Below are 14019 nucleotides of genomic sequence, written 5' to 3'. Positions count from 1 at the left end.
CGATAATGCCACCGCCGTCAATGAGATGACCAACGAAAGTGCGGTCCAAGCGCGTGCGTCTGGCGGCCGTGAAGACAAACAGTGCATCAGCAACGGTCACACCATACAGTCACATCTTGAGCCACAGTTCATCTCGTGGGAGGAGTTGAATATGACCGCCGCCACTGTCCACGCGTCACTTGATTCTGTGCCGGCAACCGAATGGAAGATAGGGTTGACGGCTGGAGGAGCATGCTCAGTGGCGACGGACTGAGTTTTTGCTTGTGCAAGTTGCTGCAGTGAATGTACTTCTCAGCAAAACGCCATGCCATCAGTGCTTCCAGCCGGGGATAGCGGTAGTGCTGGAAACCAGGCTTGGGCCTTCCAAGACTGGTTGCGGGCTGCAAATGCAAAGGCAATTTTTAGACATGCCTCCATAGTCATATGATCTATTTGGCAAGAAGCTCAGAAGCACTGAGCAGTCATGGTAAGGAAGGTCAGTGCCGCCAAACTGTGTCAGATGTTCGTTCCATTGGTGGTTTTATGTTGTTTATCGTCTGTCTGGCCCTTGTGCACTCGCAGAAGAGTAGCTCTCTCCACATGACGTCCGATCACTGTTGTGGTGCAGACAGACGCTGCACTGCAGGCATCAAAAGGGGCGATAGTGCACTTTTCAAGACTGGTTGCAAGCTGCAAATGCAGAGGCGATGTTTAGACATGGCTCTATAGTTGTATGAGCTATTTGGGTATGAGCTATTTGGCAAGAAGCCCAGAAGCACCCAGTAGTCACGGTAAGGAAGGTGAGTGCCGCCAAACTGTGTCAGATGTTCGTTCCTTTGGTGGTTTTATGTTGTTTATCGTCTGTCTGGCACTTGTGCACTCGTAGAAGAGTAGCTCTGTCCACATGACGTCCGATCACTGTTGTGGTGCAGACAGACGCTGCACAGCAGGCGTCAAAAGGGGCGCTGCTCAAGATTTTTTGCGGGCGCAAATGCAAAGGCAATTTTAGACATGCCTCCATAGTCATATGATCTATTTGGCAAGAAGCTCAGAAGCACTGAGCAGTCACAGTAAGGAAGGTCAGTGCCGCCAAACTGTTAGATGTTCGTTCCATTGGTGGTTTTATGTTGTTTATCGTCTGTCTGGCCCTTGTGCACTCGTAGAAGAGTTGCTCTGTCCACATGACATCCGATCACTGTTATGGTGCAGACAGACGCTGCACAGCAGGCATCAAAAGGGGCGATAGTGCACTTTTCAAGACTGGTTGCAAGCTGCAAATGCAGAGGCGATTTTTAGACATGGCTCTATAGTCGTATGAGCTATTTGGCAAGAAGCCCAGAAGCACTCGTAGTCACGGTAAGGAAAGTCAGTGCTGCTGAACTGTGTCAGATGTTCGTTCCGTTGGTGGTTTTATGTTGTTTATCACCTTCCTGGCCCTTGTGCAGTCGCAGAAGAGTAGCTTTGTCCACTTGACGCCCAATCACTGTCTTGATCACTCAAGACTGGTTGTGGGCTGCAAAAGCAATGGCAATATTTAGACATGGCTCCGAAGTGCACTGCTGCCGAACTGTTCCTGTTCATTAGTTGTCATCGTTTGCACTATCCATGAAAACGTTGCTGTTGGCTCTCAGCCCACGCTGTTGTAGTTTTCCATAGGTCCCACCGCCACATGCAACCGAAGCACCCTATAGTAAGAGTGGCACACGCATAAAACTCGCTGATCTCAGAAAACAACTGACAAAGGGGAAGCTCCATAGTGCCTACAAAGCACAATGTTTCTTTTAAATGCATAAGCATTTCTGTGCCTTCCCACCCAGGAAACCTGTCCGACCATCATGTAAGACGATGACTTTCAAGGTAAGGGCCCACAACAGCGAGCGTCTCGACATTCATGCTACCTCTCTCTTCCACGCAAACTCATCATCATCAGCCTGTTTTATGTCCACTGCTGGACGAAGGCATCTCCCTGTGATATCCAATTACTCCTGTCATGTGCCAACCAATTCCAACTAGTGCCTGTTAATTTCCTAATTTCATCACCCCACCTAGTCTTCTGCCATCCTCGACTGCGCTTCTCTTGGCACCCATTCTGTAACCCTAGTGGTCCACCGGTTATCTGACCTGCGCATTACATGACCAGCCCTGCTCCATTTTTTTTCTCTCTATGTCCATTAGAATACCGGCTATTCCCGTTTGCCGTTTGCTCTCTGATCCACACCGCTCTCTTCCTGTCGCTTAACATTATGCTTAAAATTCTTCGTTCCATCGCTCTTTGCGCGGTCCTTAACTTCTTTTCGAGCTTCTTTGTAAGTCTCCAGGTTTCTGCCCCATATGTTAGCACCGGTAAAATGCATTGATTGTACACCTTTCTTTTAAATGATAATGGTAAACTTTCAGTCAGGATCTGACCATGTCTGCCGTATGCGCTCCAACCCATTTTTATTCTTCTGTAAATTTCCGTCTCATGATCAGGGTCCCTTATGAGTAATTGACCTAGGTAAACATGCTTCTTCACAGACTCTAGAGGCTGACTGGCGATCCTGAACTCTTGTTCGTTTGCCCTACTATTGATCATTATCTGTCTTCTGCATTATTAATTCATTAATCTTCAACCCCACTCTTACACTCTCCATTAAGGTCCTCAATCATTTGTTGTAACCCGTCCCCATCGTTGCTGAACAGGACAATGTCATCTGCAAATCGAAGGTTGCTGAGATATTCGCTGTTGATCCTCACTCCTAAGCCTTCCCAGTTTAATAGCCTGAATACTTTTTCCAAGCATGCAGTGAATAGCATTGGAGAGATTGTGTCTCCTTGTCAGACCCCTTTCTTTATAGCTATCTTCCTACTTGTGAAGAATTAAGGTAGCTGTGGAATCTCTAGATATTTTCCAAGATATCTGCGTAAGCGTCCTGTACTCACTGATTATGTACTGCCTCTATGACTGCTGGTATCTCTGCTGAATCAAATGCCTTTTTGTAATCTATGAAAGCCATATAGCCAACGCGAACTAAACGGCAAGAACACAGTGCACACGAAGCTATCAGCACTCGGCACACTGTGTCCCCATTGCAGATCGCTTTCAAGATGGGGCCCGCACGGCCACGCCACACGCAGCAGCTGCCGGAGTACGGTTGATCACGTTTGATAATGGTTCACATCAAGAGGAGGCAGCGTTGTCGATCACTTCTACAGTGGAATCTCGATGATACGATCACGGCTAATACGAATTTCCGGATGATACGAATTTTTCTGAGGTTCTGGCCGAGCCCCATTACTTTGCAACGTGCTAGAGAGCGGTTGTTACGAATCAATTTTAGCCAGACGCCTGCAGCTGTCTGCGCTCTGCTTCCCTGGCTTTGCTGTTCGGTGACATAGCCAGTTGCTGCTGCCGTCTGCGCTCCAATTCATTTGCTTTGGTGTTCAGCGATATCGCCTGTCGTTGCTGCCGCTTTCATTCTGCTTCCCTGCCTTTGGTACCCGGCGATCTAACCAGTCGCTGTTGGCGTTTCCGTTCTGCCTCCCTTGCTTTCGCATCTGGTGACATGTTCATTCGTCGCATGCACATTGGGGGAATCTGGCATGGGTGTTGGGGGAATCCGGCGTCCGCTGCCGCTTCCCCGAACCACTTGGCGTGGAATGACGGCCTCTTCGGAGCCATGCGTCTCATTCACTCGACTGCAACGAGACGTCTGTCAAAGGAGCGGCGGTGCAGCTGCCACCGCCGATGCATGGCCAATGTGCGTGCATTCTATCGCTGTGTGACGTCACGGTTGCAATGCGCGCCGATTGCTAAGGAGGGGAGGAGGTTGCGCTGCTGCGTGGAGGAGAGGCCACAGTTGGCACGATTCCAGCGCACAGACGGACGTGACCGCGAGCATGAGCCAAAGCTTTCGCTGCCCTACCGACTGCCGCGAAAGAGAACAGCGCGCAGTCACGCGATTTCTCCCCTTCTCTTTCGGTGCGGAGGCGCGGAGGCCGCGACTGGGCGCGAAGAGTTTGAAGCGGTGGCGCTTTTGTTGCTTTTGTTGCTTTTGTGCTTTTCCACGTGCCATCGGATGGAGTATCTGCTGTGCTTTGGACAGCATTCTTTGTGTTAGACGTGGACGACGACGAAGGTCTACCACAGGCGGCTGAAACGCTGCACGCGCTCGAACTTCTGAGGTGTGCTATGGCCGCGGATGAAATCAGCGACGACACATGCATGCATTTTTATGGATTTGAACAAAGTCTGTTAAGTGACCTGACAAAGAAAAAGAGGCAGAATGACATTGCTTTTTCTTCAAGAAATAAGTGCTTTTTATGTACGTGTGCCTGAGTCAGTTCCCCTCCGACTCTTTAATTTAGCTAGTTTTAATTGGTTCGATGATACGAATTTCGGCTAATACGAATATTTTTCGTGACCCCGTGAGAGTCGTATCATTGAGATTCCATTGTATATACGATGTTTACCAAAAGTGATACTGTTACTATTCAATTATATCACATACCACAGAACACATCGGCCAGTGCTCATCTTCCATGAAGCAATGGCATCATCCCAACGCACCATCATCCAATTTCAAGATAAATAAAAAATGCAACAAAGTTAACCAAGGAAGAGACATTGTGTATATTAAATGTTGTATACATTTGCTTCATTTACAATATCTCTTGTCATTTTATTGCACGTCCACATCCTCTAGGAGTTATCTATAACATGGGTGAACATTGCTACTTCTCACCTCTTCTTCGTCGTCTTTTTTTTCGGTGTTGCAGCCGCGCTTCTCTGTTTCACTTTTTTTGGGTTGTTTCTCACAGTTGTACCAAACACAGCAGCATATGTCGACGAAACAGCCAGTGATTAGTAGCAAAAGCTTATGCATCATTTAGATAACTCCCACAGGAGATTCTACAGGTAATTTTGTTTGTTTGTTTGTTCACATTCCTTTCTGCGTACACCTCAGCTGTCTCGCTACAGGTGGACACCTGAATTATTTCAAAGTGCAAGCACTTGTACACGTCACCGTCCTGAGAGTATGACCGTGTGAAATCCCCATGAGCATGGAGGTTATCATTCTCTGCGCATGTACGTGGTACTGCCGCAGAAAGAAGTGTGAAAGAAGGAAGAGATGTGCCTCCGTTGTTAGGCGACACTTGTATTGGCGGAGCATGCGCTCGCAAAAGTTGATGCATAGTCGCCTCTGTAATGGGGGTGGGGGGGAGAGGTCCCTTCTTGCATTTTTCTCTGTCAGCGCCGTCTCGTGTTTTCTGAACCCATGCGGCATGGTATCCACTTTCTGCACCTTGTCCTCTTCTAGCCTACTGTGCTTGCTGCTGTGAATGATAAATAGAAATCTAGGAATTTCCAGATTCTTTAATATTTACCGTATTTACTCGCATAATAGGCGCACTTTTTTTTCAGAAAATCCGGCTCGAAGTTCCGGGTGCGCCTATTACGCGGGGTAAAATTTACGAAATTTTTTCAACTCGCATTCTCGCGGTTTAAATTTTAACATATGTCAGGAATATGGCTACTCTCACATAATTTACCAATAAATCCAGCATAAAAGGAAAATAAAAGCTACCTACTTACCTTTTAATGAACAAGCGAGAGACGTTGACTGAACACACGTAAAATTTATTAAGACTATTCAGAGTCCGAGTCCAAGTCGGAGAGAACATCCTCGTCACCGCCGGGTGGAGACTCTTCGTCTTTGTCTGAGCTCCACAGCATGTCGTCTTCACTTGCATCCAGTGCATTGGAGATCCCAGTCTTCTTAAAACTTTTCCTGACCACGTCATCGGAGATCTCTTGCCAAGCTTCCACTATCCATTCGCACAACATTTCCATCCTCTTAATTTTGCCACCGGGGGTTAGTTGACGCTGTCCTCCAGCCATCCAATTGGTGTACAGCCTTCGAACGTTGTCCTTAAAAGGCTTATTAAGGGAAACGTCCAAAGGTGGCAGCACGGAAGTGAGGCCTCCCGGAATCACGGCAATATCTGTGCGCAGCTCTGACAACTTTTCTTGTACACGTTCTACAAGGTGCCCGCGAAAACTGTCTAAAACGAGCATGGCCGGATACAACAGGCCGCCCGGCCGCCGGCCCCAGACAGTCTTGACCCAGTCCACCATCAATTCCGCGGACATCCAACCTTTCTCTTGGACCCTCACGTAGATGTCTCGAGGGAAATTTCCCTTTGGGAGTGTCTTTCTCTTAAAAATAACATAAGGCGGTGGTAGTTTGCGCCCATCCGCAGTCACTGCCAACATGACAGTACACCTTTGTTTTTCTGCCCAGCTTTTCAAGAGAAGGTAGCGAACGTAGCGAAAAGCTTACATCCGCGCGGCGGTTTGGAGGGGAGGGGGGTGTTATCGATAGTTGATGGAAGAACTATTTTTCGCTCGTTGATGCATTTTTTTCTTTTTTTGTTTCTACGGAGGCGTTAAGTCGTGCTCGCTGGCTTCGCGGCAGTTCGGGGAGGGGGGCGTTTCGGGGAAGGCGATGTTGTATGTGCTGTGGGCCCTCAGCAAGTGCGTTGATAAACTTGGGCTGTGGAATGTGCGTGCATTTTTTTTTTTTTTTCGGCTTGCAATCATGTAAATGCGGTACTGATCACAGTGCCAAGTTCGGAGTGCGCCTATTATGCGCGGAAATAAAAAAAATCTGATTTTCCGCGACCAAACTGGGGGTGCGCCTATTATGCGAGTGCGTCTATTATGCGAGTAAATACGGTATTCATAGTGAGGTCCTGGTAATATGACACTGAAACTGAATAATGATCGTTATTCTGAAGTTTGTAATACTGAAATATTTTTACATACAAACTATAAACAGTCGATTTCTGAAAAGTTTGTTAATGTGGTGTTTGTAGTAACAGTGTTTTACTGTTTTACCTGCTGTTCAAAGTAATTTAAAATACCAAGTCATTTGTTTCAAGAACGTACCACTTCTGTTTAATGCTGCTCATCTTTTTCTCACCTGACACTCTCAGTTAGCGTTTCTTTGGGGTGCTGTGGAGGTGGTATTGCAAGGCTGGCCTTACTTGCTGGTATTTAATATGTAGACTCCTATGTGGCTTGTTACTTGCACTACTCAGGTACTGCACTTGGCTACTTGCATTTTTTGAGTACCTTGTTGCTTTCCAATTTCTTAAGGCTGGTTTATTTATCTGCAGGTGCCATTGATGTGGTCCTGACATCGTCGGCTGCCGCTCTTTTGCAGCAGGTGGGTTTAATTTCGGTCACCAGCAAGTAGAATGCATTTTTTTATGTGAATTTGACTTGTACATGTTGTCAGTTACCTGGTTAGTAATGTGCCAAAGTGGCTGCACTATAACTCTACCCCTGCACTCTACTGCTGCCAACTTCTGCATGCTGTTTGCTGAAAAGTTAGAATTTGAGATTTCAGAAATTTTAAGAAAGGTGGATGGTTTTTAATGGCTTAAGTACAGTAAAACCCCGTTGATATGTTTTTCAAGGTACCGGGGGGAAAAAATATGTAACAGTCAGGAAGGTCCCAAAATGCCACAGCAATGTCAGAAACAGCTCTGAATGGCTGCCAGTACAGTTACTAGACATGTTGGTGAGGCAGTGACTGGAGACAGTGCGTGACGCAGCCCCTTTTAGGTCTTACTATGCTTTTCCGCATAACGCGGCTGTATTGCGGCGAAGCTAACTATGGGAAACTGATGAAAATCAGAATCTCGCCAAGACACTCTTATCAGGACTGACAATTGCATACTTCCCACATTTCGAGCTGGGGCCGTGGGCGTTATAGAATTTCTCACTGTATCACCTAGAGGGAAATCTGGCGCTGGTACATGTGGGAATACCGTGACACGGCGGCTTCTGATTGTCATCATTTTGAGAGAGCCCGGACACATTGAAAATGCGCCTGGCTAGCACTGTTCCATCTGTCATATTGGTTTTTAATTGCTTAGTAAGACAGCATGTAAAGAGCTGTTTGAACTTTATTAATACACGAAACCATGTTTTATTTATTTGAGGACTTGTGCTTGGATGTAAAAAGTATCGGTGGGCCACTAAAGTTGGAGGACAGACTACTAGTTCCGCACTATCTTTGTGGCTGTTTTCCGGTTTGTTCTTGCTTTTCTTGGCTTATGTGCTGCAGGTGAGTAAATTTTATTGAAAGTTGTAATACAGGGGAATGGAAACCTTTCATGTAGATTTTATTTCAAGAACACATTCTGTGCAGCCATATACATCTTTTAGGCCAAGCCTCGCTAAATACCAGCCAACCCAAGCCTCGCACAGCCATGTACTGCCATTCCCATGCTGACACAGCGCCCGTTAGAAAACTCCTATAGATGGTGGCACGAAATTTTTCTCTAGGTAATATTGTGAGAAACTCTATGACGTACGGGGCTTGATAAGGTTAACCACAAGTACACATTTATCATCTTCATAGCAGCATGTGACAGTAATTCTTCATAATGCAAAAAAAAGGGGTAAGGCGTGCAGATATGGACACAAGAGAAGCGAAGTGGACAACACGAATGCTGACTCAACTGAAGGAAGCACTGAGGTGAAAAAAGAAAAAAAGACGCAAAACTCATCTGCGCATGCTCTAGAATGGTAGCACCACATGCTGTTAGGGTTGTGGCCGGGGTTGTAGGGAGGACCTGGCTCTTCGGCAGGAACTAGGTGTGCAGGATTTATTTACCGATATTTACATTAAAACAAGAGATACCAGGGTGTCTACCAACCGGGAATTCTCAGGGATTTAGAGTAGTCTGGGAAAACTCAGGGAATTTGTGCCTCTATCGGGGAAAACTAGCTGTAAATTTATTGAAAGGGTCGAAAGTCGCGGTAATGCTGGCGTGAGTAACAGACTGGAATCGTAATGAATCGTCTTTGACGCCCTGTCGTTGACTGGAGGAGTTGACAGTGTGCTTTCAACGACCGACTTTCCGGATTCCCGATAATTTGGACGGCTACGCGGCACCACCACATACCCAGTAGAGTCAATGTATCAGAACGTCTGAAATTTCGGACGCAAGAACTCTTTGCCGTCCGATTTTCCGGACATTTTGCCTTGACGGCAGGTGCGAAACGGCATTAATCAAAGCCACCACCAGTGCCATTTTGATTACTTCGCCGCCTCGAACCGGCGCTCTTGCACGCAGATCTGCTGGCAGCCGTAGCCACCATTGTGGCAACGCTAGGCCTAGCTGCTTCTGTGTTCGCTATGAAGCTTCTTGCCATTGGATGCTGTGTTTCTTATGGAAAGAACTCGCTACTGTCAGCAATGGCACGGATTCCGCCGTTGTGGTCCTCGCGATTGGCTTAGAAGCTTGGAAAGCACAGTGCGTTGCATAATGCCGGTTCCCGAAAGTCAGCTTCGCCTCCCTACAGAAATGTTACTTCGTGAAGCACACGCAAAAGCATAACAAGCGTGGAAAGGGGCTATTGCCACGGGACACACGAGACACAGTATGTACAGTAGACTCCCTTTAAGACGGAGCTCCAAGGGATCATGAAAAGTGTTCGTCTTATCAGAAGTTCGTCTAATCTGGAGTGCTTCTAAAAATGATGTTTGAGCATGCAGTGTGTGTCCAAATACCTGGTATATGAGAACAAATAAATGAAATGGCCTTTCAGGGAAAAAACAACTGCAATATAAGCATTTATTGCACTACTAGTGGTATACTACACATTGCCCTAGTAAGGCATCAGGAAGTGTTGACTGTTACCCTGTCTGTTTTTTTTTTGTGCCTGTCGAGAAAATCGCCTGGCTGCTACAAATGCAGACATCTCACTTAATTTTCTAAGATAATCCTCAGTGCCCTCGCATTATTCAAAAAACTGCACTAAAGTATCCAGGCAAGCATCAGCTGCATTGCAGGTCACTTGTGCAGATTCAGGCACAACATCCATGCTGTCATCATCAGCAGCAGTTTCTGATGGCAGGTCGAGCACCTCTTCAATTAAAGCTTCCAGTGTGTCAGCCCTACATGTTTGTACACCTTCATCAAGGCTGACATACGCATTCATGTCAATGGAGACACCCTTACTGCTCAGCGTAGAAACAATGCTGCTCTCCTCCAAGTTCACAGTAGAATCCTCACTCATAGTATCCCAGTCATTCTGTGCTGAGCTGTCACTAGGTGCCATAAACCCCGCATGGTGGAAGGCATTGGCAATGGTCACTTCAGTAACCTGCCCCCAGGCACTTGTTAGTAAGCGGACAGCACTTAACTGGTTCACTGTGTACTCTTTACCACTCCATGCAAATTAGCATCCTCTGCAACAGAGAGCAACGATAGTGCCTCTTCAAGCTGCTGATTACTCCCTGGTCCATGGGCTGTAGCTTTGCAGTTGTATTTGCTGGTAGAAACTCCAGACGGATGGCAGAAAGTCGGACGATGTGACAGTTATCAAGGACAAAGAACTTTTCTCTCTGTGGAAGCGATGATCTGTCTCCTGAAGCCACTGCTCGAAAAGTGCTCGCGTCATCCACACTTTCGAATTAGCCATGTACGTGACCGGCAATGTTTTTATGCTTTTAAAGCAGCATGATGCTTTAGACTTCCTAATCCCCAGCAACCTTAGTTTGTCAGTCCCAATCATATTTGCGAACACGAGGACCGTTACCCGAAGCTTGCTGTGCTTGCCCGCCACGCAGTTATCGCCAGCAAATGCGAGTGTTTTGTTTGGAAGCAGCTGGTTGAAAAGGGCAGTTTCGTCCACGTTGTATATATCTTGAGGGTCATATTCTTCCATGAGGTCATTCAGCTCTGCCTCCAATCGCTGCAGGCTGTTTCGTCCACTGCAGCGGCCTCACCGACAACGCAACAAAAGGCCAGTCCATGCCTTCTACGGAAACGGTCGAGCCACCCATCACTGCATGCAAACTCCACATTCAGCCGCCGTGCAATTTCTTCTGATTTCGCTTTCAATATGACTCCATTCACTGGCAAATTCACACCGCACGCTCTCTTCACCCAAGCAAGAAGAACGCCTTCTAGGTCTTTGTGCATAGCTGTGCGCATCCTTTTACGCTTCGGCGCAAACGCACCATCTTGCAGAGCACTGGTAATCCGCGCTTAGTCTTTTTCACAATACCACTCACGGTACTTTTCGCGATGCCGAACTTGCGCACAATTTCAGTCTTTGAAAGCCAGCCAGTGCGAACTTTGTTCAAAACTTCAATCTTCTTACGAAGTTCAAGCGGTTTTTTCCGAGCTGTTGGCTGACTTGCCATGCTAGCAACACGACGAACAGGGCACACACTAAAACAAACAACGCACACCACGATGTGACGGCGTACGAACTGGCAGGAGACAGCGCGACACGGCGCGCACGCATGCCATGAGGAAGGGATATGCCTACTGCGTAGTTGGAGGTCAGCAAACGCGTGGAGGTTGGTAGCACTGGCGTGACGACACTATCACGTGATCACTATTGGGAAACAGCATTGGCTGCTTTTTCTTCTCGCTTTTTCTCTTCGCCTTTTTTTTTTTTTTCGACTTTCGCTGGCTTTACTGGCCAGACTGCGCTTGGTCTTTCTCTCTCTCTGCGTCCTGTTTCCTCCCTGCAGTCTGCAAGTTCGGAGAAAGACAGCGCGATGCAAACCTGCTGCAGCGACAAAAAAGGAGAGATTGTGGGAGGTGCTGCGGTGGGGGGGAAGGGCAGTAGCACAGCGCTGAAAATGCCTCGTATGAAGGGCTCATCGCATCGGCGCTGTGCAGGGCAGACTGGGAGGGTCCGGCGATGGGGAGGCAAAGGAGACAATGAACTTGAGGGCGCGGCTAATTCTTGTAGCCGGGCCGGGAGGAGACAGGAGTAAGTGACTTTCTCCGGCAGTCGCCACAAGTCAGCAGACTGTGACGAATCCTGGGGACCGAGGAAAAACGTACCACAAAGCTCCCTTTTTATTAGAGAAGCTTTTCTTATTGCAAAGAGACCATGAAGGCCACGATAAATTAACCAACAATACACGGTCTGCCAAACGTGGCCAGCTCTGCTGCCGTCGCTGACTCTGCGAAGAAGGCGCATGGTGGATTAACGCTGCCGTGGTCTCCAATTCTCCGAAGGAAGTTCATGGTTGGTTAGCGCTGTCGTCTTCGCCAGTTCTCTGAAGGGCGCCACCACCGTGTGTCGATCGAAGCAACTGCAGCTGGCTGAGATAGCTTCGCAGAGCAGTACCCCTGCAGGCCAATCATGGTCTATGTGAGAGATAACTGTTAAGGCATTTGATCTCTTATGTAAGGTAATCGAAGGCTGACTCACGCACGCACTTCCACCATTATTGATATGCCATGCCTCTACCGTAAGACACGTATCTCCATTCCTATGCCTGTACAATATTGCGCATTCATCTAACTCAGCCGTGCAGTTAGTTTTGGCATGTAAGGAAAGATTAGAAGGCGATGAACCGGTCAACGACCTTTTATGTTACATTAGCCTCTGATACACCGTCCCGTTTGCTCTATGTAGAAATGGCCACAGGTAAAAGGAACTTTATATACCACACCCATACAACAATCAGTAAAATTCTTGTTCTTGATGTGCTTCACTTCTCTATGCTGCTACTCGTTTCGAGGGCAAATGTGTTGGCACAGGAGGTTACCAAGCGCGCCAGACCCAGTGCAGAATGTGCCACGTGATCTGCATTATGATGTCGGGACACAGTAGAAACAAAACTGATACTGGATGTAGGAAAGCTAGTACATTATCTTGGGCACTCTGAAGCATGCCAGTATTTCTTGTAGGGGTTAGAGGTCTCGGAACTTCATTAAGAGTGGAAAATACTATGTCAGTGCAGCACTGTGCAATTGTTGCTGACTTCACTCCTTTCCATGCCATGGCCAGCATATTTACCACTGTTAGGAGGTCCATGTTAAAGAACAACACATAGAATAGGCAGGCACTGTTCTTAATGCCTAGACGCATTGTCTGCAGCACGCATTCAGTAGCAAAAATTTTTGCTAAATGACTTAAGTTCTAAAATTTTTTCAGTGACTAGCATGAAAATCTACGCAGATGTTTGCTGCGATGAGCCTGGCTAGTGATGCAAGTGGCATTCAGACAAGTATTGTGTGCACTAAAATAATGTATGTTCGGTCTGCAGGATGAGAACCCTGGTGATTTGTACTCTGAACTGTCCGTGCTAGCCGAACACACCGCCACTTCAGACATAGGAGCTACTATCCGGCTGCAGGACTTGGACTGAAACTTTGCTCAAGCCTGTCCCTTTGTGGATTTAATAAAGGCCTTGGCCTGACGACAAAGTGGCCTTTGTTGGTTCTCTTCCCCAGTAGCTTGCTTCATCAAGCTCTGAACTTAAAGGCAGAAAATATTTCTCTGCCTTGTGTGTTTGAAGTTGTCCACACATAGTTTGTTCAATAGTGATCATTGTGAGAAATAAACTTCTTTGCTGCATGTGTCTCATTGTGCCTGTTCATCAGCTGACATATAAAACAGTCCTTATTTTTCTCACAGGCTGTTTTGTTTGAGTCATTTTATATTGGGCAGACGTGCAAGGTATTGAACTCCTAGTGCACACATTTCGTTTACTCACTTCATGATTCCATGAAATATGTTTAATGCTCATTTTTGTGCGGTGTATCGTGTAGATCAAATGGAATTTAGAAGTTGCCTGTCAGCACAAGTGATGTGGCATTATTGTGTGTGCTACAAGCCTTGTGCTGAGCAAATTAGAAGTAATTGCCCATGAGCCACATCCAGGATTAAAGGAACTTCTGTGAAGGGTGTGGAATGTGCTTTGCATTAGCGTGCATGTTGATAACTTTTCAAAATTTGTTTGCATGTCATCAACGAAATGATGCCTCTGATATATGCTCAGGACCTTCTTTATCGGCATTCCTTTCTGTGCTATCACTCGATGCTAAGTCGTCCCATTGTTGCTTTCGCCGAAGGTACTGATTAGTCATGATCAACCCTTTAGTACTTAGGTTCACAGCAATAAACACAAAAATGGGGGATTTCATAAAGTTCAAGCAAAGAGCAAGATGTTCTTTTTTTTTTTAACAAACTTGCAGTTTCTATACTGTGTGAGGAACAGTCTTTGG

At 46.8% G+C, this 14019-nt stretch overlaps 1 protein-coding gene across 1 annotated transcript in view; it reads left to right on the top strand.

Annotated features, from left to right (window-relative positions):
- Positions 1-13378, top strand: part of LOC142566743 (uncharacterized) — an 87865-nt gene extending 74487 nt beyond the window's left edge. Inside the window, exons 9-10 of the mRNA XM_075677618.1 lie at positions 7141-7190; positions 13059-13378. Coding sequence (XP_075533733.1) covers positions 7141-7190; positions 13059-13160 — 152 coding nt within the window. The 3' untranslated portion in view covers positions 13161-13378. The remainder of the gene's footprint in view (positions 1-7140; positions 7191-13058) is intronic.
- The last annotated feature ends 641 nt before the right edge of the window (positions 13379-14019 follow it).

This window comes from Dermacentor variabilis, unplaced genomic scaffold (genome assembly GCF_050947875.1).
Source record: "Dermacentor variabilis isolate Ectoservices unplaced genomic scaffold, ASM5094787v1 scaffold_13, whole genome shotgun sequence".
Taxonomy (NCBI): domain Eukaryota; kingdom Metazoa; phylum Arthropoda; class Arachnida; order Ixodida; family Ixodidae; genus Dermacentor; species Dermacentor variabilis.
The sequence above is the reverse complement of the archived record's forward strand: the minus strand, read 5'-3'. Positions and strand labels throughout refer to the sequence as shown.